Source organism: Rattus norvegicus, chromosome 10 (assembly GCF_036323735.1).
Source record: "Rattus norvegicus strain BN/NHsdMcwi chromosome 10, GRCr8, whole genome shotgun sequence".
In the NCBI taxonomy this organism is placed as follows: Eukaryota; Metazoa; Chordata; class Mammalia; order Rodentia; family Muridae; genus Rattus; species Rattus norvegicus.
The window spans coordinates 29836051-29861011 of NC_086028.1; the positions used below are offsets into that span (position 1 = coordinate 29836051).

Below are 24961 nucleotides of genomic sequence, written 5' to 3' on the forward strand. Positions count from 1 at the left end.
ATAATATCTCTTCCCTTTCCAGTGACTTTTTCTTTTTCTTTTTTTTTTTTTTTAAGCCTGTCTTTGCATGAGGCTCATGGTGACATAAGTTCTTATCCACTGCCTCCATTTCTCAAGGGACTAGAGGGCACAGGCAACAAGAAAAGGGCAGCCTTGATCCTACCCATCCCTTTAGTGAGTACAGGAGGAGAGAGGAGACTTACAGTTAAGATCTTAAATCAGACTTGGCTGTTAAAGTTTTCGTTGAGGATTTAGGGAGGCTAAAGCTAAAACTGAGAGTCATCCCGGAGGTTAATCTCCCCAGCTCTGGAAGGTATGTCTTCTGCTGTGGAGGAACAGCTGGAGGTGAGAGGCCTGAGTTTGCATCTATGCAGTCAGGGCACTGAGGTGAATGTGAGGGAAATGATGCCAGGCTTTTGGAGGCAGAGATTTGTGCCTCAAGACAGATGCATCAAGAATGGGGGTGGATGGGAAATAGAGACAGTCAGTACTTGGGCTTGTTTGTCCCGCAGAGCCTCAAGCAACTTTGCAAGTTTAATCCAATCATGTAGACTGAGCAAGGGCAGCAAATTGAGGGAGAGAGGAGGCTGGGAGACTTTGACCATTCTAAATCAAAGAGGACTTAGTTGCCTCAAAAATACCATGCTAAAATGGCAGTCAAGTCCATGAGAACTTAAAAACCATGAGAAGCGACTCTTTGGCACATTGTCATTTTCAAACTCTGAATGGGGTCAGAGCCTCACTCCTGTGTCTGAGGGCCAAGCTGGATAGATGGCCATTGGAAAGTCAACCTTGCCATGGTTTCTCCCAGGTATGCCAATGACCTTCTTGGTCAGTGAGATAGTGTGCTCAACTCAAGTCTTCTTTTAGACTTGGATTCGAGTTACTTCAAGATTTCTCATAAAACGTTTCTATGACATCAGAGTGAATTAAGGCTGGCCTGGGCAATTTAGTGAGACCCCATGTCAAAATAAAAAATGAACAGAGGCCTGGAATGTACCTCCTTAGTAGAGTACTTGCTTGCCAGTGCCTAGAATATGCAAGACCATAGGTTTAATCCCAATCCAGACAAAAAGGAAAGAAAAAGAAAACCAGACCCTACTAGATGCTATTCTAAGGGTTGCTATGAGGATTTAATGAGGGAATATTAGTAAATTACTAATTACCTTGCATATAGTAAGCACCGATTAGCAGTAATTCTAAGATCAATAACAACCTCGATGATCTCATTACCAATAGATGAAATTTATTGGCAATTCGTTCATGAATATTTGCCCTATTTCTCTGTAGATTGTAAAATAAAAATCTTTGGCTATTCTGTATTCTGTGATGAACAAAAAATCTTCAAGCAAGCATGGTGGGGGACACATGGTTTTTTAAAAGCCCAGGTCTGAGGGCAGATGGGCAGCTAGCTCCTGGACAACAAGGGATCAGGGGACTATGAGCAAAGCCTGTTGGGTATTTAGATGATGCTGTTAGGGTCATGTGGTCATGGTGGTCATGGTGGCTTTGGACTAGGCTCTCTTTTATTAGACGGAAGACATTCTGAGCAGAAGGAACAGTATGCAGAAACTTGGAAGTGGGCGATGACAAACTATGAGAGAAAAAATGAAGTGTTTGGCCAAAGGCTATATGAAGGCAGCTTTGGAGGAAAAAGTGAATCAGTTTTAGCTTGGAGACCCTCAGTGTTGCCTTTGAGGTTACACAGAAACCTAGTTTCTCACTAATCCCTTGTAGGTGTTCACAGACGTCTAGAACAACTAGATGGTACTAAGATGCCATAAATATGAAATGATTCAAGTAAATACTGTGACAGAAAGATACTTATCTACCTTGAACACTTAGGTGTGATGAGACACTAACTCTGAACAGGAAAATCCGGGTGGTCTAGAATAATCCCAGCCACACCTGGAAGTGTGGAGGGACTTCAAGAGGCAGAAACGATGGTGGGCAAAGAGAATAATTGAGCTAAAACTTGGAGGCTGAGAAGACTACTTTGCTGCATATTCCCTGGGTAAAATGGGCACCACTCTTTCTCCACATCATGGGGACCGGTGTCTTTCATAGTGAGGCTGGAGTAGAGTCTCCCTAACAGGAGAACAGAAGTGGCAGCTGTACTCTCTCTTCTGTCCTCTGGGTGGCTAAGGCAGCAGACCTCCAGCATCTTGCATTTCAGAGACTCCCAACAGAAGGAAGGAGGACAGCCACCCATGCTAGTCACTGTCTGCCTGCCACTAGCTTGGTTCCACTCCTAGCATCACTCTAAGGAGTTTCCTTCCTTTACCAGGGAAACAGCCACCTCTAGATAAAAATATATGTCTAAGTCAAAAACTCTATCCTTTCTTCTGACCCACCATCATCCTGACAATGATGTGGAATATGTTAATATTGAGTAAGGCACACATTACTTTATTTTGTGCTTTGGAAAAAGGGCAGCAGCCATTCAGCCTCCACTAAATGTTTGTCATTTAAGCCCTGGTTTTTCTGCCCTTCATACTTGAGTGAATTAAAGCCATTTTTAAAAGGATCCAGAAAAATGGCTTCATTGATATAGTTCTTCCATTCAAGCATGAGGAACTGAATTCTGTCATCTCCAGCACACACAAGCTGGGTATGGTGGGAGTGAGCCTATAATCCCTACACTGGGGAGACAGACAGGGAGATGCCCAGAGCTTTCTGGCCAGCTAGTATAGTTGAATGGGCATGTTCCAGGTCCAAAGAGAGATGATCTCAAGGGATAAGGTAGAAAATGATTAATGAAGACACCGAACATAGGCCTTTGCTCCATCACATACACAGAGGTGCGCACATATGAACAACTACCTCTACCAATGACACAAAATTTAAGAGAATAAAGGAAAGAGGGGAAAGGAATGGATATATATGTATATATATATAGATATAGATATAGATATGTAGGTATAGATATAGATAGATAAAGGCATTACTTGTGATCTAATCATAACTTTACTAAGAGTGGGTTCATTTTGACACACATCTCTCTGTCTCTCTCTGTCTCTCTGTCTCTCTGTGTGTGTGTGTGTGTGTGTGTGTGTGTGTGTGTGTATGTGTGTGTGTGTGTATGAGTAAATACAGCATCTGAAAGAAGGCAACATGAGGAAGGTTAGCCTCACTTCTCTTTGAAGAACTGTGGCCTCTCGGCTTCTGAGTTTCTTAGCCACCCGAACCAATGCTAGCTCGCCACTGCACAACGCCGCTGAAGTGCCAGCGTCACATTACAATTAACAGTAATTCTGGTGGCTGTCATCACTTACTCGGAACAGAGGATCCCTAGCAAAAGCACTATGCTGTCACACCTGCTAATTCAAAGGCATTGTGTGAACTATGACAGACCTCAGCGCACTTCTCCTGCTTGTTGAAATGAATAGAGTCTGGCGACTTAAATAGAGAGGGGGATGGAACAGAGAAGTTTTAACACATTTCTGCAGATGAGCCTAAGAAGGGTCAACTTGTGGGTAGAAAAAAGTTGTGTTAAAGAAAGTAATTAGAGAGAGACAGAGAGCTAGAATATTAGTGCTTTTACAGAGTAAATGAGGATAAATTCTGTTAATTATGTGACTTTCCCTGGTACTAATGTGATAATAAAGTGCTCTCATTCTAGAGAAGCTTGTCACAAAATCCCAGCAAAGACAGTGACCCTTCTACTAGGTGAGACCTAAGAAACAACTTTTAAAGCACTCTACCAAAAAAGCAAGCGATTAGTGTTAAATGCCTCGAATTCCCCTATCTCGAATCCAGTATAGTATAGAAGACTGATACCTGCCACGATCTTGAAACTCTTGGTGGATGGACTGTCTTATTTGAGGTCCAGAAGCACTTAAGCTAGCTTTTCTGTTTAGTTTCAGAGGAAGAGTTGGGAATAATTCAAAGAGTATAAATAGTTCGGAGCCGGCTTTCAGCTCAATGATGAACGGTACCATTAAGGTTGTGTTTGGCATGTTGGTAAATGCTGGTCTTTCAGATTTCATTCAGACCAAAATGCATGACTATGTATGTCAATTCAGGGACAGTAGGGATATGGGACATAGTGGGGTGTTTGCAACATCCTGATGGTGGAAACAGAGGACAGAGATCGGGGATGTTGGTTTGGGAGAATCAGGGGGATGCTAGGACCTTTGATATTTGACCGTGAATTCCTTGGTATGTTGGGAAAGAACCCAAGAGTTAACAAGAGAGTGTTCTGGTAACAAATACAATAGAATAGAGAGGATTCTGGTGTGAAGGAGGAAAGGCTAGTGTGTCTGGAGTGTTATGAGTTCTGAAGCAGAAGGAGAAAAAAAGAAGGTGGTGGGGTAGATTTTAGTTCATATCATTACTTTGGGGGCAGAGGATGGTTTTTATTTCGTTCTGTTCCTTTAACTAGATAGATGCATAGAAAGTTCACTACATAATATCTAAAGAATAAGAAAAATACCATATCACTGTGTGGGTTGACTGCTGGACCTTCGGGTGGCAATGAGTATCTTGGTTCACAGAGAGCCCTGCTCTAGTTCATAGGACCACAGACAACCCTCTGCATTCAAATTACGTCTACCTCTGCCATGAACTCTCTGTGGGAAGGCAAGTTACTTAATCTCTCAATGATTCAGCTGCTTTTTATCTGGAGAACTGGGGCAGAGGTGGAGAGTGGGTGAATGGATGGGGGAGTGGGAAGCGGTTGTGAAGATTAAAATAAAGGGTGCACCAGGCATTCTATATCGAAAGTAGTAACCTCCAGTTGACATGAGCCATGACTCTTACAAAACAGTATTCATTTTCGAAAGCCTGACACTTAGGTAAAGTATTCTACTAGTCTGCTTCGGAACAGTCTTTTGAAGAGAAATAAAGTGACCATCATGGGGAGGCAGTCTGTGATCTGAGTCATCTTGGCAAAGAAAGAACTATCATCATGACAGAGTGCATGAAAACTTGATCCCATAGTTCAAGGAAACCTACACAAAATCTCACATTTTCCCCGGCTGTTTGTATTTGGGAAGAGGTTGGCAACGTGATTATCTTCACATGGGAAGAGTTCTCTTTATGAAAAATAATATTTGAAACACTTGAAGGGCTCAGGGAAATGGTTGTGGGTAGAGACTGCCTAGAGGGTGGGGCATAAACTGTAGGCACAGTCATCTTGTCATACCTGTTGGTATAATTTGAGGAAGAGAGCCAACAGAAGGGGCATCCTGGAGAGAGGAGAGAAAACTCAAGAAGAGACATGGGCAGGACTATTGTAGCTTTCCATATACATGTTTTTTGTTTTTACAAGACTGCTGAGAATATGAACTCAGATCCTCATATTTACAGAGAGAATACTTTATTGATGAAACCATATTCCCAGCCCTTCAATAACAATTGAGAAATTCATTTATCTATGAGGCAATCATTTACTTCTTGAAAAACATTTATTTCAGTAGATATTTTGATATCATATTTGGCATCATGTCTCAATCCTAGTAAAAATGGCAGTAATGGGTATATAGAGAGGCCTCTCAAAAGAAAGGTGCAAGACATATAGTTGGGGAGATGCTCTCTTCCCAAGGGGAATGTGGGTCCTCTGAAGGAGTAGTACTTGCTCTTAACCAATGAGCCATATGTCTGGCCCTCATCCTTTTCTTAATAATAATATTTTTTTAAATTTTGAAATTGGTACAGAAAAGCCACACCACACACATCCTTATAGTTTGCTTCTTATGATTTCGAGCAGGTGATGTAGGACTCTTTGAGCAGGGTTGGTCTAGCCCCAAACTTGTTTGGAACATTGAGCAATTTCATACTTGTCAATAGACGTGCCAAGCTTCTCTTCTATGGGGAAATTTTGACAACACTACTGACGGAGTCAGGTAGCTGGGGAGATTTGAGCTGTTACTGTTGACAAGTCATCACTCCTCAGTTCATACAATTTTTGGGCTGTCCATGGGTCTCTGTGAAGCCGGGTTGACTCTTTGATGTTACCTGCTAAGGCTCCTTCTGATATGAGTTCCAAATATCTATTTTAAAAGCCTCTGTCATTTTGAGAGTGCACAGCAGTTCTGTATGAGGAAGCAAAATGTACTTAAGTGTGTGTGTGTGTTAAGAACGTGGACAGTTCAGCACCCCTAATTTGAAGACTTAGAAATGCCAAATGCTCCAAGAGGAAATGAATTTTGTGCACTAATATGAAACCACAAGAAGAAAACGCTACACCTGACCTCATGTGTTGGGTTGGAGTTCAAATGTAGACGCATTAAAATATTGTATTAAATTATATTCCAGCTGTGTGTAAAAGGTATAAATGTATATAGTATGCATATATACATTTATATATATGTATATACATATATACATATATAAATATAAATGAATTTTTTGTTTAGATTTGGGTTCTGGCTTTTGAGACCTCTCATGTATTTGGGTCTCAAGCCTTTGTGTATGGGGTTATCTAGTTATCTCTCTTTCTCTCTCCCTCTCTCTCTCTCTCTCTTTCTCTCTCACATCTATCTGCTTCATTTATACATGTATATGTTTTTAATAAATATATGCATATTTGTGATAGTGACTTACGTGTATCCTTGTGGAGTCTGACCTTAACCAGGACTCTGTCTTAGAGCTTTCTTCTTGTACTTTCTGAGACTTTGCCTTCTGCCCATCTGCTCTGTGAAGGCATTTGGTCAATATGTCTGTCAACTTCACCTCAACTTTCTTGGAGGGCATTTGTGAGGGAGCATCCTCTCTACTCCCTTTCTCCCCATCTGTCAGAGATGTATTTTGCCCTGTGAGCACCGTTACTGCATAATAGGCTGTGTTCTCTAAGGATCCTCTCCAAGGCACGGGGATTTGCAGCAACCCAGCCTCATATCGGTTTTTTTTTTTTTTTTTTTTTTTGGTTAAACTGTGGTAGAGGAAAGTTATTTTTTCAAGCTTCTTAAGACCTGCAGCTGGCTCAGATAAGGCCTGACAGGTTTGACTGAACACATGTCCATCCCTTAGGCATAGAACTGCGGGCTGTGGAGTTCTGACCCAATACCATACATACTCTGGCCCAAAGTGGCCAATGAACGATGCTTTGAAAAGTGAGAACTCCTGAGTGGGGGCAAAGTACTCGAAAAGCAGAACCAGAGACTGCTATTATAATAGGAGAAAAGGGACCAGGACACAAAACCAGTGTCTTGGAGAGGATCCTAAGAGAACACAGCCTATTATGCAGATAGTGGCATATGTCCTTAATCCCAGCACTCAGGAGGCAGAGGCAGGCAGATCCTGAGCAATCCATTGTATAGGCCTACTTTCTCCTTTCTTGAGAACTTTGTAGACTATCACAAAGAATAGCACGTGTGCACAAACTTGCATCCCACATTGGGGTTATTCAAAGCCATTGTGTCAACCATTTGGGGGCTCTTGATTAAAACAACAGCAGTAGATCATGTCTAAGTCCCCCCTCTTCGTCTAGCGGTTTTATTTTAGTAAATAATGACCAATTTAGGTTATAAAGTGGAGGGAGATTTCAGAGCTCATGCTCCCCAGTGTCTCCCATTTAAACCGGAGCTGCTCCAGAGTGACACATTGTGGGGAGGGTGGGTGACCCGTGAGCACCAAAGCACCTGCAGAAAATCTAAATGGTGTCATTCTTCATCCGCGAGACTGCTTAATTTCATTTTCCATCAGCAACCTTATGATATTCTGAGAAGCAGAGCTTAATAAAGTGTCAGGCTCTATTTTGCATTCTGATTTCAATATGATAAATCTCTCTTTATATTTTTTTATGGAATAGAACATACAGGCTTATTGGATTGTCCATAAGATGAACTGGAATAATTGGGAGCTCATGAGATTACGGCCGATACTCTGTGGGCACAATGCTCCCCGGTCATTTTTATTTGAAGACGGGTCCCAAGCTCTAAATCCAAATTAAGGGGTCACTTGTTCACATCCGAGCCCATCTTGTGAGGCATGTTGGAATGCAGGGATTGTTTGCAGTGGAAGCCACTGCTCAAATTAAATCAATTATCCCTGTGTAAGCCCAGAGGATGGCGGGCAGCACACGGGATTGGGACCAGGGATTGTGTACTTGGAAAAGCAAGTGGGAAAATGATGGAGAACTTCGAAAGGGTGGGTGATGAAGAGTTTCAATCGTTTCTAAATAAGCTCCATGCTTAGAAAGGCTTGGCTATTTTCCCAAGGAGAGAAGTTACTTAGAGGGAATTTCTTCTTTCTCCTCCTCTTCATTCCTCTTTCCTCTTTTCTTTCTAGAAAAATGTGCTTGTTATTTTTCCTTACAGCATAATAGTAATAATAGTTCTACTACTACTACTACTACTACTACTACTACTACTACTACTACTACTACTACTAATCCAAACATCATCCATCCCTGGTAATCTTGTCCCCTTTCTTCCCCTGTGACACATGCTGAGGGTAAGAAGGAAGGCAGGAAGGAATGGCGTCTCTTTGTACCAATCAGGGATTTGAATTTGTTTTTTTTTTTTTATTCTAAAGCTCAGTGAAACAAGGTGATCTGTCCATCCTTTCTCTGTGTGTCTCAATTTCTGTTCATAACCTCCACATATCGATTGGAGTGCAGGACTGGAATGTTTATTGACGTCTAAAGTCTCTGAGCAAATTCTCAGGAAAACTGCCGAGACCTCCTTAGTGAGACACTTTAACAATGATGGCTTCGTGCACGTGCTTGACAATAGCACGTGCTTAGTAAATGCTGAATTCAGGGCCAGACGAATGAGGAAAGGAATGACCCGAGGAGGCGGACTGAGTGGAAAAAGAGCAAAGCATCTAGAGTTTTAAGCCACAGAATCTATGAAAACTAGCAGAATGGCCTGTAGAATATTGGAGAGAAGAGATCCATCCATTCTAGTCTAGCCTTTTATCCCTTTGGGCTCCAGGTAAATGTTTTAAGAACAATGACAGGCTTAACTTGGAGATAATATGTTGAACTTTGATGTCAAGACACTATTAAGCAGGACATTTAAGGACACCAACGAACTCTTGCATGAATTATGCATGTATGAAACTAATAAATGGTCACAGACCGTGAGATGGATAGCTCTTAACTATGCTTGTTCGAATTAAATGGCAAATCTCAGCACACAGAGACTTTGTGAGAACCACTTATCATTTTTATTTCTTCTGTTACCCATCGCACAATGGAGAAACCTTCTCTAGGCTCAGGGGTGAATGATATGCCCTTTGATTTTTACAACACCAAAATTGTCTGTTTCCTCCATGGGAGTATTGTATACACATGGAAAATTCAAAGCTGCAGAAGGGGAAGAAGGAGACGAATCGACCGCCCTGTTATGATTGAAAATTATCTGCCATTAATATTTATGTTCAATTTAAGTCAGGCATTCATTTGGTGCTTTTCAAACACAGCGGCCCTGGGTGCTGTGGGAATCAGAAGACTCCTTAAGGAGTACCACAGAGGTAACGGTAGTTATGGAGGACCCAGCGTGATGCGTCTATAGGAGTGAAGAAGGATGGGACTATTCTGCAGGGGGTGTTAGGGAAGGTTCATGGTGCGGCCCGTTTGTACTGTAGCTGAAAGACAAGCAGGAGTATGGGAAACTGAGATGGTGTGGGAATAGAGAAGATGGAGGAGACCCCGGGATGCAGCCAACAGTGAAGGGAGGAAGGGGGCTTCATGCTCAGGGCACAGGAATGCAACTTGATGTGGCTGAAGCAAAGAATGATGGGAAGAGACTAGTAAGAGAGCAACACACCTGGAAATGTCCACTCCTGACACTGAAGCAATGTAAGATTCGCTGATCTGGTCCCTACCTAACAGCCACAACAGATTGATAGTTCATTGAAAGAGGCTCAGCTTTCCTTTGCAATTACTCAAATGTGCTGGCCTAAGAGTCAAAGATTTTCCTGGAAAATCAAACTTAAATACTTTCCTTTTGGAGAAAAGCCTTGAATGAAAATCAGCAGGCTCTTAGTGGCAACTAAGAGAATCCAATGCACCCTGTGTGTGCGAGAAAGATCTGTCTGTTAGGTGAGTGAGTGTGTACTTACAAAGGTTGATACGTCACAGAGTGTGGAAGAGTAGTGAGCCCAGAGTCCAGGAAAAGCTGTATGTCCTGGTTACTGTGGACTCGAACTTCTTAATCCCCCCCGTGGCATCTGTCGCCACCACAGAAAAGAGTCACAGTGAAACGATCTGAGTCCTTAAAAGGGGCAAGTGAAATGCGAACAGCGGATTCTAAATGAGTGGGCTTCACGATTTTAAATGCACACATATTAAAATGATATAGTAAAGCCTTTCATTTTCCACCCGTGGCTTTGTCTGCATGAAAGACTTTCAAAGGCGGTGACTGTGAATGTATAATGATGCATAGGCAAACTAAACCCTTAAGATGATGTTCGATGACTTCCTCCAAAGATACCCTGGTTATCTTGGTTTTGCCTTGGCCTTAATTCTCCATTTTGCTACGTTGAATATCCCAGTCTTTTCGGCAGGGCTATGTGTTGGGGGTGGGGAGGTCACACATAAAGTGGTCATGAGCAAACTTGAAACATAATAGAATTGGAAATTAAGATGATTTTGGTAACCTGGCTATGGTAAGGTGCATTACCAGATATGTTCAATGAACTACATTCCCATTATAAGATAATAGGACATGTGTTTGAATATGTGATATATTTTAATCGGCAATTTCCACATCGTTCAATGTAGTATCTGTAAAATGAGAATAGCACCAGAACTCACAGTCCTTCGGAGGAGTACCAGTTAGTACTCCTCCGAAGGCAAAATATACAGCTTCACAAATGGTCTTGTGCCCACGTTTGTTATCTAAACTGGTAAGGTGAAATACTGAGGCTCCCCCGTCTCGCTCTGCATGTCTAACTCTCCAGGAGTCATCCCTGAGGCAGTATGTAAGCAATATTTATATATTTTCCATCCTGGGTAACACTTTACAGTGGTAACCCAGAAGAAGTCCAAGGCCCAACACTGCTGAAAGTTATCCAACATCTGCAGATGTCCTATGTCCCATAATCACATGTAGATCGTGCTCTGTGCAACAGCGATAGTCTATAATAAACGTTGCCTTTCTCCTCCACTGAGTCTCAAGAAGGCCAGGCAAAGACTTGGTTTTGTTACCTGCGATATTCCTTCTGTATATCAAACCATCCACACTGATTTCAAACATCCTACCGGGGCCGATTTGAACCTTTCTATACTCTGGTACTTAGGAGTGCTGCCAAAGAGCTTCTCTAAAGGGTATCTGCTTCTCTGTCACACAAGGCCTTCCGGCCTTGGGACTCTATCGTTCTTTCTCACTTCATGGTCAGTGAACCCTGCCAGGAGGATCAGTTGGACTGGGTCAGCAGAAGTCATTATTAAGCCACAGCCCCTTCCCTCTCACTATGAGACACTTTCCCCTGGGGTCCTTGGCTGTCCTGATGCTTTTTGCTATCTGTCAGATTTGACTCCTAGCATAAGGACCTTATTTGTGATGGATCCTTTTCCTTTAAACTATTTTTAAATTCTTTAATCCCCTGCTGTGATATCCCAACACCCACCCCCTTTAAGTTCTCACCACTAATTATGTCCTCTCACCAGAGCCAAATTGTAAGCTCTGAGGTAATGAATCCTTTTCAAGGTGATCATGTGTATCCCTTTAGGCGGCACACACTTTCCAGACATGCCCAAGATCCAGGAAGCATGTGCCAGGGAAGGTAAACTTCTTGAAGTCAGCGGCCAATAATAGGGGCAGCCTTGTGTTCTCCTTCTGGGATCCTTGAGATAGTGTCATGGCTTAATTTCAGTTTCTCTTCCACTGTGGGGAGCAAAAAGTCCTCATGGCTTCAGGTATGTGAGCCCCCTGCCCCATATTCTCCTCTTTCCCTCTGTGTAAGTCACAGGCAGGACTGTGAGGACTAGGTCAGACAGGTCTTCAGTTACTATTGTGTCTCGTTCTAGAAGAGGTCAGCCCTTTCTCAGTGTAGCTTCCTACCCTGACCCGTGGCCTCCCTGGGATCTTGGCTGACTTCTGGGTATCATGTTTTCTCATGGATGAACTGTACCCTACAGCGTAGTGTGTGAATTAGAAGCCAGGAAGTCTTCTTTGACCTTGAAAATAGAGTTTTCTCTTTCTGTTTTGACCTGTCCTCTTTTCAAGGCGACTTCCCCACGGTGCTGGGGTGGGACTGTAGCTTCCTTCCTTGAGGAGCACTGGGACATTTGAGAGCTTCCATGAGGGCATTTCTTAGACAGCTTCAAGCAGCCCAGGTAGTCTTGGGTAAGGGCAGGTACTATATACATTTATATACTTTCAATTTGGGGGAATCTTAGTATTTCCTGGAAATATTTCCTTGGTAATTTCATGGCAGGAAGCCCTGACACCAGAGCAAGCTGTCCTCTGATGATGTAAAGGTGATAGGGCAGTCTGTGACTCCAGAAAGGTCCTTCGAATTACAAGGTCTTTCCCTGTCCTCCCTCCAGATCGTGTGTGGGGAGCAGCTTGAACTTCACCCAGAAGGGACCCCACATTTGTTTCTACACAGCTGTTTCTTGTATCGGGCCAGAGTGCGTCCGAGGGTACTGAATACCATTGGGAAGGACCGTCTGCCACCTCACCATCTGCGGGCATAAGTCAGGGGACCTTGCCGAGAGTCTGAAGCTGACGACTGGGATTTTATGTCTCCGTTCGGGTGTGCTTTGACACTTTTCTCTAAGACTGCACATGACGAGCACAGCTGCAAGCAAACAGACGTGATTTTTCAGACTTTGGGTTGGGAGAGGTAAAAACTCAACCTGTTCAGTCCAGATCCAGGGCACTTGCTTTGCATAACAATTAAGGGTAGGCAGGCTGAGGCTCGGAAGGCAGTTTCATTCCGTGTGTCCTTCAGTTCTCACTAGCTGGGGCTCTCCATCATTTAAGACCCTGCCTTACCCTGCGTTTGGAAAAGCTGCTGTACTCCTCTCACCTTCTCTGGGTGACTGTCCCCATTTGTTGTTTTCCTTTTGCACATCATTGGATGAAGCCCGCAGTGCCTGCCAGGTACTTAGGTCTTCACTGATTTTCTTAGCCCGCACTACGCCAGGGAAATGATACTTTTCATATCCGAAACTATTAGCATCTCTTAGTCTAGGCAGCATGCCCCTGCTCCTGATCACTGACAGCGGGGAGCATTGCTGCTCCCTCTGTGCTAGGTTTCAGCACCCTTTAAATGCTTACCGACTTTCTAAAACACGTTCTGATGGTTTCTCCGTTTTACAAAGGATGAAACTGAGGCACAGAGAGATTAAATCCATTTGGTGAAGATCACACATTTAGCCAAGCAATAAAAGCGACATGTCCGGTAAAAGTCACCCAGTTGTATGAGAGGAAAAGTCTTATTATTCCACATTTTTGTTAACATCACTCAGGGTCACGGAATAACTGGTCCTGATCTATGCTTATCTCATCTCCAGCAAAACTGGCTTGTCCACAATACTTTGTGACTGCCTTTATTGACAGCTTTGAATTGTGTTTAAAGAAGGCTCTAGATTCTCTTTAGTAAACCAACATTTACTAAACAGCACTAGTTTTAAGTCCCATGACCTCCATTATGTATCTGGAGACATGGGATGGTGTTTATTTGTTTTTCATATCCTCATGTCTGATTATATGGCTTAAGTAATTTCTTTCCTACAACCTAGTATTTTTTTGGCCACCAATACCATGTTAGTTACGTGAATGCAAGGCAGATAATGCTTGGTGAACTACTAATAAAGTATATCACCAAATTAACGAATACATTCTATAACGTGTTTGTTTCAATCACCTCATAATGGGACCATTGTCCTACTAGCCTGATCGATGGATGAGACTACACGGGACTTTAGTAGGATGTCACTTCCAGTTTTATGGCTGTCACTTTCTTGACAGAAGTGTTAGACTCAAACCTTCACATGCTTGAATGTTGGCCCCTTGTTGGACTGGGGTGCATGGAGCTGGCATCGCATGGGAAAGATCAGAGATCTGACATCAGCACATGTGGAACGCAGTGACTGCTCTCACAGCCACTGGGAGCTACGAGTGCATCTTCTTGCCCTCAGACCCTCATTTTTCTCGCCTGTGAAATCGGGAGGTTAGGTGAAAGGATGGTTCCAAGTCAGTTTAAAAGTCTTCCTGTAATCTGAGCTGCAGATTACAGCTCAGGAGTAAGAGCCCTCGATGCACACAGCTGAAGACCAAGACCTGAGGGCAGATCTCTTGAATCCGCTTCAAAGTTTGGGCATGGCTGTCTCTGGAACTGAAATCCCAGCAATGTTCAGGGAGCAGACAGTAGGCTTCCCGGTGCTTGCTGGCCACCAGTCTAGTGGGAAAAAAATGACAAGCTTCACGTTCCAGGAGAGACCTTGTCTCAGGGGAATAAGGTAGAGTACGATTGAACAGGACACTGGGCATCAGTGGGTACATGTATGTATGTGTGCACCTGCATACATATATGTGCATAAACTACACACATACAAAACATACACACACACACACACACACACACACACACACACACACACACACACGCCCACACTGAATTCCTAAAGCTCATGAAAAATGGGTATCATGGCTAGCCCTATGGGCAATCTATAATACCAGTTTTGAACTCTAACTCTGTCCTTTATTTTTATTGTCTTTGTGTGTTGTGTTCTGGGTGAGTTAGTTCCTTCCTGGCATGCCGACCTTAAAGGATTTCAGTGGGGGATTCAGGGAGACCCTGGGAACTTAAATGCTCTGGATAATAACCCAGTGAAAGATGTATTAAATAATAATGGCGTTACTCCTGTGGAAAGTTAGCTGAGAGGTGTTGTTGGGGTTTTTTTTTTTTACCACATCTCCATGCCACCCTCCAAAATAAAAAAAGAGCAAAGTTGAAAAGAGAGTTTGATCTCAGACTTTATGGAATTCCTCAGGACTCTACGGTACCAATAGTGACTTTGTCCTGCTGAGGGCCAGGTTCCCACAGTTGGGGTAGGGCAGCCATGCTCTTTCCCCTGACGTTTTATCAAACACACAGAATGTGGAAGTTCATTAGACAAACATATGGTTTTTGTTACAATCGCTTCCACTTTGTTAAAAGCCCCTTCGAATTGGAGATCTTCTATGTGGGGCAGCAGACACTAGACACATGCGTCCCCAAGTTAACGGATGCCTTATATGTTTACTTGAGTAAATCATCCTCCAAGTTTGTGCGTCTTGCATCTGAGTCGATCTCTCACTGAGGGTATTTTTAACTCCTCTTTACTCCTTTGAGCTCCTTTTAGGAAGTGTGATCCAAAAGGGTCAGATACTTGGCCTGTACTTAGGGGAAAACTTTGAGAGAATTCCTAAGGCCTTGGACTGGGACTGGCTTTCCCCAAAAGAACTGGCCCTCCACAGCATCTTTGCCACATAAGGGCTTGTGTGAGGTCCCAGGCACCAGTCGACGGCTGTCTTATCCGTGACAGATGGTCAGGACTTCAATTTCAGCAAGTGATCCGCTGCTGAGGGGGTAGGCAGGGGATTCTGCTCGCAGGCCAAGTGGCAGGGAAGCTTAGAGTAACAGCGATCCAGTGTGTGGCCGGCATAGCTTTAACGGCAATCCAGTGTGTGCCTGGCATAGCTTTAAAGGTGATCCAATGTGTGCCCGGCATAGGTTTTGTGCTAACGATGAGCTGCTGACAGGCGCCCGAGTCCTGCTCATCTTTGAGGCAGAAGATCCCTGGCTCCCTTGATGTTTTTCTCTCTGGCAAAGCCAGTGTCCTGTTTGCCTTGTCTTTCAAAACCCATTTTGGCACCAGATGGAACCCCTCACGGTGGCTAGCAGTTGTCTGAGTTCAGGATGCCAGAGGGTGTGCTGACAGCTCCTTCTAACACAACCTGAATCTGGCTGTCAGGCCTGGGCTCAAATGGCTTAAACACGCACAGGCGGTAAATATTACCAACCACAGGGAGACAGGCAGGGGGGCCCACTGGAGGGAGACTGGCAGGGATATCCCTCCCCAGTGTGTTGTTGTCTTGGGTGGGAGACAATAATCCTGTGGTTCTCCTACCTAGTATATATTGCTACAGTTTGGATGTGAATCCCATACTGGGAACTTTTATAAAATCTTTTTGTACCTCACTGCCACTACCCAACCCCCACACAAAATTTCATTGTCGTTAGAGTGGAGATCCTCTCTGGACCTTTGGATGATTTTCATATAGAACCCAGCCCCTGCAAGATGAGGAGCTCATTCATGACCACTTCCTTTAGCCTAGTTGATAATGTCTGAAAACCACATGTGCTGGTCGGGTCTTCTTCCTGGGCTCAGAGGAACAGGTCAGTGTGAGTGCTTGTTGGAAGAGGACTGATTGACCGAGTGGCTGTAAAGGAAGAGGACTGATTGATACGCAGTGGCAGAGTTGTTCTGGGCATGGAAGAGACCCAGGGTGGATTCTGTTAGACACAGCTGGACTTCAGCAGTGTTCTGTGAGTCACTCATTCTAGGCAGGAGGTCGATAAGCTTTGGCCCCTGTGGTGAGGCCCTGGAAGGAGGGGGTGAACCATTATCAGAGGTCTCCTCATTGATGGGTTCTGGGGGTTGTGTCATGCCAAAATGACTTCATTTAAGAAGACTCTTATACTGTTAAGCCTTATCATTTTGTTTGAAAAAAGTCATTGTTTCTCTTTAATGGTCCTACACATTCCCACCCTGGAAGATTCTAAGAGGCCAAGGAGAACAGTTGTTCTGAAAAGTGTGTGTAGAAAGCTGTTTGAATGCGGTGCATACTCAGGAAGTTCCTTTACGACAGAGGATGGCAGGGGGAGGGGGGCTACATTGCTGACAGACATTGTACTCAAAACTAAATTCAGATGGACACATCATGGGATGCTCGTTCTGCATGAGTTACTGAGATTGCGTTGGCAGTCTTATTCTGGTATGGCCCTGAAGTGGGGTAAAAGCTAGAGAACAAGGGTATTTCTAGAAGAATTTCATTGACCAGTATTTTAATGCATTCCATAGGGATATCTTGGCTCCAACAGTAGAAGAGTATACGGGAAGTGGATGGACATAGAAATCCTCTATTACTCTCAAATAGAAAACAGATGAGGGGCTTAGCTGAGGGTGACCGGTATGGATATCTTAGTGCAGACTCTCCCCACCCATTTTCCATTGTGTGCATGTCACCGCAGTAGTTACATAGTGGCTCCAAGTCCTGTATCCCACACATCAGGGCATTTCTGACCATTAAAATAGATGCACCAGGTTACTTGGGATTTCTCTAACCCACTGGAGACCGCCATCATCTTTACAAAACAACGCCATCACCAGCAACACCACCAACCAAGCAAAACCTGGGGCTTTCACTGTAGAGCTCACTCGGCATCTAAGGTGGGTAGAGAGGCAAGAAGGTCCACACTCACTCACAGACAGCTCTCGTTTAAGGCACGTGTCTAAGAAAAGCGATGTGGTGGTACTGGAGAAGTTGGTCTAGTCGTTATGCCACTGCTTCTACCCCTCCCCGGGGTTGCTCATTTGAAGATTTTATTTGGAGATGTCAAGGTTTTAAGTATTCACAATCTCCCCGTATTTATCCAGTTTTCACGTTGCCGTTCCTCACTGGTGAACCTATAACACGCAAGTGATATGTTATGCTTGGGGACCACGGGGATTCTCAATTAGATCCATTTGGAGCCCACGTTACATTGTGATGAAGACCTGCTCTCTGAATAAAAACACTCCCTTGGGGTTTTTTTTGCTTCTTTTGTGAGATCTGTTGGCAGTTCCAGAGTGTTCACTTCATAAAAAAAAAAATACCCCTTGGATGCGAATATCAAGACTTGCGCCTCAGATATAATACCCATTCTAATACCGCCCTGAGTTTTGCAGGAGATGTGGGAAGCAATGAGGATGTGTGACCTGGAAGTGGTTTCTGACTCTGACTCCCTCGTTAGGATGGAAATGCTGACCATGATCCTTTGTTTCTCCACAGATTCTTCCTGAAGTTTTTCCTTAAGTGTAACCAAAATTGCCTAAAGAATGCGGGGAACCCACGTGACATGCGGAGATTCCAGGTGGGTCCCCCTTGCTTGCTTATGTCTTAATCATGGCTTGAACGTGAAGAGATAATGGGAATTTTTTTGGGGGGGTGGCAGAAGGCATGGGGTATAATTGTTTCTCTAGAGGTGAAGAGGAGCAGGTGAGGCCACTGGTCCCCAGGCGTCAGCAATCTCAGAGTTGTTTTTGTCAGACAAAAATTGGGGCTGTTCTACCTGCACCCACTGATGAAGGCAGCTGTGTCCTCTGAGCCTCGCCTTGGCTTCCTGTAGGGGCTCACGTGATGAGACAGTCGCAGATTAAGTCAAGTGCACAGGAACGATGGCTTTGTTTGCTAAAATTCTTCTAAGTAGAACTTTGCTGAGGAAGAGCACCGGGAAGTGACACCAGGAAGCCCATTCTCTCTCCATGCTCTTGCAATCTCAGCAGCTGCCAGCACCAACCGCAGGTTATAAGCGGAGCCTTAAGAAGCAGAATGTGGCTATACCCTCTGTTCTGCTTCAGGAACCTGTACCCCACATGTACATTTTACTAAATGTCCTCCAGATCTGCCACCGTTTAAAGCATACTGACCTGAAAGAATATACTGAAAGGCTGAAAACCCAAAAACAATAGGGTGATGTCTCAAACATGGGAGTTTGAAGAATTCTAGACACAATACTACTGCAGCCTCACGTGGTGCGAATCCCTGAGGACCTTGTTAGATACTGATTGAGATGGGGGTGGGGTGGGGCTGGAATTCTGTTTCTAACAAGCTCCCAGGTGGTGTAGAACCAGGGAACAGATCGCAGGTAGTAAAGTTAAGCCCCTTTCCCTTCACGGCTCTCCACGCTCTCCAGCTCATCTTACGGGTAAGGCATTTGCCCTGTCAACGTTGATGCACGCTTGCACAACCTGTCAGAGAGACAGCTTGCTGTTGAAGATTCACTCCTACGTCTGTTTAGTCAGCTCCAAGTGCAGTTTTCGGTGTCTGAGCGCCAAAAGGTGCTTGATAAATTTCAGCTGCAGGATCTCTGAGGGGAAATAAGGAAAGAGATTCTGAACATTGATTGGGGTTGTCAATATCGTAGTCTTCAAAATGATTTTTTTAAAAAAAGAAGTGAGACTTATTAGTCTCATTAAAAAATAAATCCAGTGGAAGGACGATATCGTCTCCTGAGATCTTAGAGAATTTCTATAAAATCATGTCAGCCTTACCACATTTAGTCTTGGTGGGGATGAATCTGGAGAACCCAATGAAGTATTAGTTTCTCAGAAACTGTTTCCTGGCCAGCTCCTGCCTTCAAACTGTGATGCTACTGTTTTCAAAGTGTCTTTTTAAGCTTATGCTATTTGAGAGCTTCCTGTGGTTTTTCAGACAGATGTTTCTTTTGGTCAGGTTTGGGTTAGGAACAAAGATCTATAGTCGTGAAACAATGTGTGTATAATAATCATGTCTCATGACTTTGCCAGCATCTATAGTATCTCTCAGGGCAGTAGAATTGGAAGGACTTTGGCAATACTGGGGGCCTTGAAGAGTAGCTATGTAGAGTTTTACAGGGCCTGCGAGTGAGTATGGGTCTTAGAAATAATAGCTCTCAGGTAAGACAGCAAGTATCTCAGTATATTCTTTTTGAGCATATGAAGAAAGGGGCACTATTTGTTTATAAGTTAGTGTATAAATAATAAAGTTCCGCTTTTAGGGGCAATTCTAGTGATAAATTTAATTAAGCCCTTAATTTAGTCTAGGACTTCTCCTCTTGGGCACAGTGAATCTTTTGGACTAGATAATTTGTGTGTGTGTGTGTGTGTGTGTGTGTGTGTGTGTGTGTGTGTGGTGTTGTATGTGTTGTTTGTGTATGTTGTGGTGTGTGTATGTGTTGTGTGTGTTGTATGTGTTGTATGTGTGTGTTGTGTGTGTGGTATATGCGTGTTGTGCTGTGTGTCTGTTGTATTTGTGTTGTGTGTGTTGTATCTGTGTTGTGTGTGTATGTTGTGTGTGTTGTATGTGTGGTATGTGTGTGTGTTGTGTTGTATGTATGTGTTGTATTTGTATTGTGTGTATGTTGTGTGTGTGTTGTATGTGTGTGTTGTGTGTGTGTAGATTCTGTGCATTGTATCTCTTGTATCAGTTCTCTTGAGTCATGGGACACTGATAGAGAATAGCCCATTTCCCTTCTCTTGACTAATGAAGGGTCTCTAGACATTATTAGACACCATTGGTAGGAAAAAGAGAGACAAAATGGCCCCCGATGGAAAGCCACCGGTTCTTCCCTACACTTGATGACCTTTGGCTAAGTTCTCTGTAGCAGCATTGTGCTGTAGTAACTGCATCCTTTGATTAGGGATAATTGCCTTCCTACCCAAGTTCCATACTGACCTTTAAACACACACGACTGATGTGGGGCAGCACTTTGCCTTATTGACCCCCAAAGGGATTCTAAATAGAAAGAGCTTTCCCCAAAGGAATAGCTACCTCGACCACCATGGACACAAGCCCTGGGTTAAGAGAAATTGTGTCTTTATCAACCAGGATAAACTTCTTATTGGATCTCAGGTTCAACCTACTGTTTCCATTACCCACTCTGAGCAGTGAGAACTGTGGGCTGAAGGTCTCTGAAACCTGGTTCTTGGGTTCAGTTTAGCTGTCCAGATGCTTGGTAGAACCTTGGGCCCATAACCCCAACACTGAACTCATGCTTCTCCCTGATTTATTTTTTTTCTCCTTGTCAAACTGGCTTCTCCTCCTTTCTTCTCTGCTGTTGTTTATTTCTAGCTAACTTCATTAATTTCTGGTAGATGGATATTTGTTCCAGTATCTGTATTCAGTCAATTCCATTCATATGTATAGATGCTATGTCTGAGTTTACATATATCCATAGACATTGCTGTTGATGATGGTGGTGGTGGTGATAAAGAAGATGAAGCTAACATTTGCTGAGTGATTATTTCATAAGAGATATAACATGAAATATTTTCCATGAATTATAGCTATTGTCATAGCATCCCTATTAAAAACCATGCAAATGTGGATGTTTCAGCCAGAAGAAAGTGAGTTTAGAGCGGTAAAGGACTTCTCTCCAAGTTATACCCCCGTCAAGTAGAAGTTCAAGCCACACACTGTGACTTGGATATTATCTGATGTTTTGGGACAACAAAAAACTTATCCAGAGTCTGACGATAGATACTTGGTGAGGCAACAGGGGATCCGTGAACATCTAAGATCCACAGTGACACCCAGAAATAACTGATAGAATCATAGGATAGCTTAGAAAAGTTTTCCCAAAGAGACTTCATGCATATGCTTGCAACCCAACCAAAGTTCATGAAACAGGTAGGCCCAGCCCTGAGTAGTTTCCATATGTAGGAAAATTTGGAAATGTAGCAATTACGTCAGCATAACTCTTTCCCCCAATGGCAGTTTGGACCAATTCTCCAGGACAACAAAGCCTTCTCTTTACATTGCAATGGACTAGTGCCACCCTCAGACATCCAGAGGATCTTGAGTGTGAGGTTCCCAAATCTTAGGATCTCAGGATCCACAAAAAAGGAAAGATGTGTGCAGGTGTGTGTGCATGCACTCATGTTCCTAATAGTGACTGAAGGTTCCTTACAAACAAGGGACATTTTTATCTCTTGTTTTCATAGCAGAGACATTGAGACTCTGGTTTCATGTACTTTTTATGTCCCTGTGTCCAGGAGAAGGGCTGAAAAGGGTCTCCTTGGTATGGACAACTCTGATCCACTCTTTACAATATAAGTATTACTGAAAAGCCGACTTCCAGAAAGTACTGATGGATTTACCCTTCATGGCCCAAGAGATGGCATCCATCAGCTGTCCTTGATATGGCTTCTCTTTTGTCTCTTTTATGTTTCCCTGGTCAGTCCTATCTCCATACCACCAAGCTACTTCCTGTGTCCTCAGAAGAACGGTCAGAGACCCATGTAGGTGACCCAGGAAGACATAAGAAAGGTTGTTGATCTCCTGACATGTGAAGATATTCTGTCAGGATGACTTAGCCTCACAGTGGCTGGACTTGTGGTGTGTAAACAGAGACTTCTTAATTACACAGGTCACGTCAATTAGTGTGACCTGAATGTTCTCAAAAAATTAATCGCTTTCTGAAAAGCTTAGGAAGTGTGGCACAAGCCTTGTAGAAAACCTGGTACAATCCTCTTGTTTCCCCTTATTTTTAAATAATGGATGTTTTCTTTTTGAAATCCCTAGGCTGCGGTTAAGGTAACATACTTGCTTAAATACAATAGTGGATACAGGCTTCATTTCGTTGTGGTGGGTGTGGGGGAAGGGCAAAGGAATGAGAGGGGGGCAAATTGGGGCTAGAAACAGCTCATGACACAGGGAGCAATTCAGTGTGACTAAATGAGCCCATTTCTCTAGCTTGACAGTAAAAAGATGCTAATGTTAAGGGACCGTGTTAAAGCCACGTCAGTCTGGCTTTTAACTGACAGGAGCCAGACAACTCAAGGTTCAGATTTAAATCCAGAGCCCCCTCTTTCATTCTTGGGACTGGCAGATGAGAGAGGTGAAGGAGGAACAAGAATTGGTCTCAAGTCATCGTCATAGTGGAAACCACAAGACCTGGAGACCGAAGTAAAATATAAATTTCCAAATTCATCTTCTCCCTTCAGCAAAGTTTTTTTTGATAGGCCATAACTCTGCATCTGTATAAAAATGCTAGATCTATGACAACGGCATATATGAATATAGATGTAAGATATATTCTCTCATTCATGTGTGCAAACACTCAGCAGTATTTATTAGAGTGCTAGGTGGTAAGCCTATAATGATGAGTGCAAAAGATAGAGCCTTTGCTGTAATGAAACTGATATTTTGGTTGGGGGTTATTTTAGGGCAAGAGTAGCTTCTGTAACACATAGATCAAATAATATATCCTGGCTCACATGTAGGCCAATGAATTTCTAATGACTCGCATATAGTAGATACATGCTGGTGTTCATGCTTTGAAGAGTAGATTTTCGCCCCTAATTTTTTAGAGTTTTCTTGTCTTTATGGAGCCAGAAGAGGGGTGGGGGATGCATAACGATAGCTTATAATGTCTTTAGATTCTTGGCTTAGAAATAGTCCTTGTCAAACCTTCTCATTTTCTATTGGCTAGTAGCCAGTCACGTGGCCAGTGTAGGAGGTTTGCTAATGCCTGGTGATAAACACCAGGAAGGAGAGAAAGTGAATGTGTAAGGAATGAGTTTCCATTAGCTATCACAATGAGGATCTGTAAAGATTAGTAGTTGTAAATAATTGGAAATTGTGGTTCTTGCCATAAAGAAAATGAATCAAGATATTACGACAGAGAGAGAGGAAAAAAGAACAGAAGTAGAGATGGCATCCTACCTTCAAGCATGAGATCAGGGATGATAGTGTAGAAGGTGAGAGCTTGGTCTCAGAATTACTACAGTTAGTCCTCATCCATGGATTCTCCTTCTACAGATTCAACGACCTGCAGATGGGAAATATTTGAACAACTCTGCATTTGTGCTGATTATGTATAAAATTCTTTGGTAATCATTCTTTCATAGTATCCAATAGTCTAAGTAGAGTTCCTTTAACTGTATGGGGTAATATAATGCTAACACAAAATAATGCCATTTTAAAGGATCTCTGCATTCTTGTGTGTGGGGGTAACAACTTTCCACAGATACCAAGATATGACTATATTACATCATTCTTGGAAAAGCCAGACAAGGGCCCTGAGCATAGCAAACAACTAGAACAAACTCATTTTATCCTGTCTAAACATTCCTCTTTCATTTAGTCATTTGGATAGGGGATAAAAGAAATCATTAGGTTATTTATCTCAGATTTCTAACAAAAAAAGTGTTTTTCTTTTCAGAACTGATTTGACACAGGTTATGGGATGAAAGGGCAAGTTTTTAAAGTGAATCATAAAATGGAGAATTTTGTTATTTGCTTTAAAAAGCCATGGTCTCTTCAAATCAATATTTTATGTGCTGTGATTATAGCAGTCTTAAAATATACGCCCATGGTGAAGCAGAGTGCTCGAAAGTCACTTATCAAAGAAGGAAGCATTCTCCTCTCTTTTGTCCTCCCCACCCTCCACTCTCTCTCCCTCAGATGGACTTGTATCGCATTGACAAACAGCCCATCTTACGATTAAATTCTTTATCAACAGAATTCTGGGAGTCAGATCTGCCTCCCCCTCCCCTTCCCATGCAGAATAATTCCAAGATGTACCCCTGCTGATTAATTATACTGAAAGCAACCCTAGCGATAGCTTCAGAAAACAAGATTAATTCATGAAACACGGTCAAACATGGGGAATCTTCAACCTGGTCTATGAAATCATCACTGCTCACTGGGCCAATCTGTATCTTGGCATATGCCTTGCTCTGAGCCTTGGCAGACGGTGTGCATCACTGAGAAGGGATCCTTGGGGATGGGGGTTCGCTGAGAGGTGGTTGTGCACTTAGCTGTCCACGTTAAGTATGGCTGCCTTAGAAGAAAATGTAAACCACAAACAAAGGTAGTTGTAAAGTGTTTGGATTGACCGGCGACTGCCTAAAGGAGTGGGTATCTGTATAAGGACTTACGGATCAAAGCTATTCTACCTTTTATCTTGGAATTTAGCAGGCTCTTCAGCTACAGGCCTCATTGGTTCTTAAATGTCTCTCTTCTGATGTTAGGGACTAAACTGCAAGAACTAAGCTAATAGGAACTAAGAGCTCACTCAAAAACTTAGTCTGCACTTTGCTTATTGCTACTTCTGTAGTCCATGCGACGATGCCTGACGTACAGCACACACAAGGTAGACTCACAGCTCAGTTCTATGACTGGTGTGTCTGTGGCTACAACTTAGAAAGTGATGGGCTTGGAAATCTAATCACTGTCCGGTCCTGGAATCCTAGCTGTTGACCAGAGTTATCTTTGCTTGTGCACACGTGCCATGTTCAAATCCACAGAAGGTACCTGACCTTTCTCTC

General features: G+C 43.2%; 1 protein-coding gene and 1 long non-coding RNA gene across 12 annotated transcripts in view; one reads left to right on the top strand and one right to left on the bottom strand.

Moving 5' to 3' along the window:
* The window catches only part of Ebf1 (EBF transcription factor 1), a 393351-nt gene that overhangs the window by 238830 nt on the left and 129560 nt on the right, over positions 1-24961 (top strand). For all 11 annotated transcript variants that reach the window (XM_006246120.5, XM_006246117.5, XM_017596958.3 and 8 more), the window contains one exon: positions 17940-18021. In XM_006246120.5, coding sequence (XP_006246182.1) covers positions 17940-18021 — 82 coding nt within the window. The remainder of the gene's footprint in view (positions 1-17939; positions 18022-24961) is intronic.
* Positions 17371-23573, bottom strand: LOC134480679 (uncharacterized). The gene is made up of 2 exons (XR_010055334.1): positions 23355-23573; positions 17371-19017 (listed from the first exon to the last, which is right to left on the bottom strand). It is a non-coding gene; the product is annotated as an uncharacterized LOC134480679 (long non-coding RNA).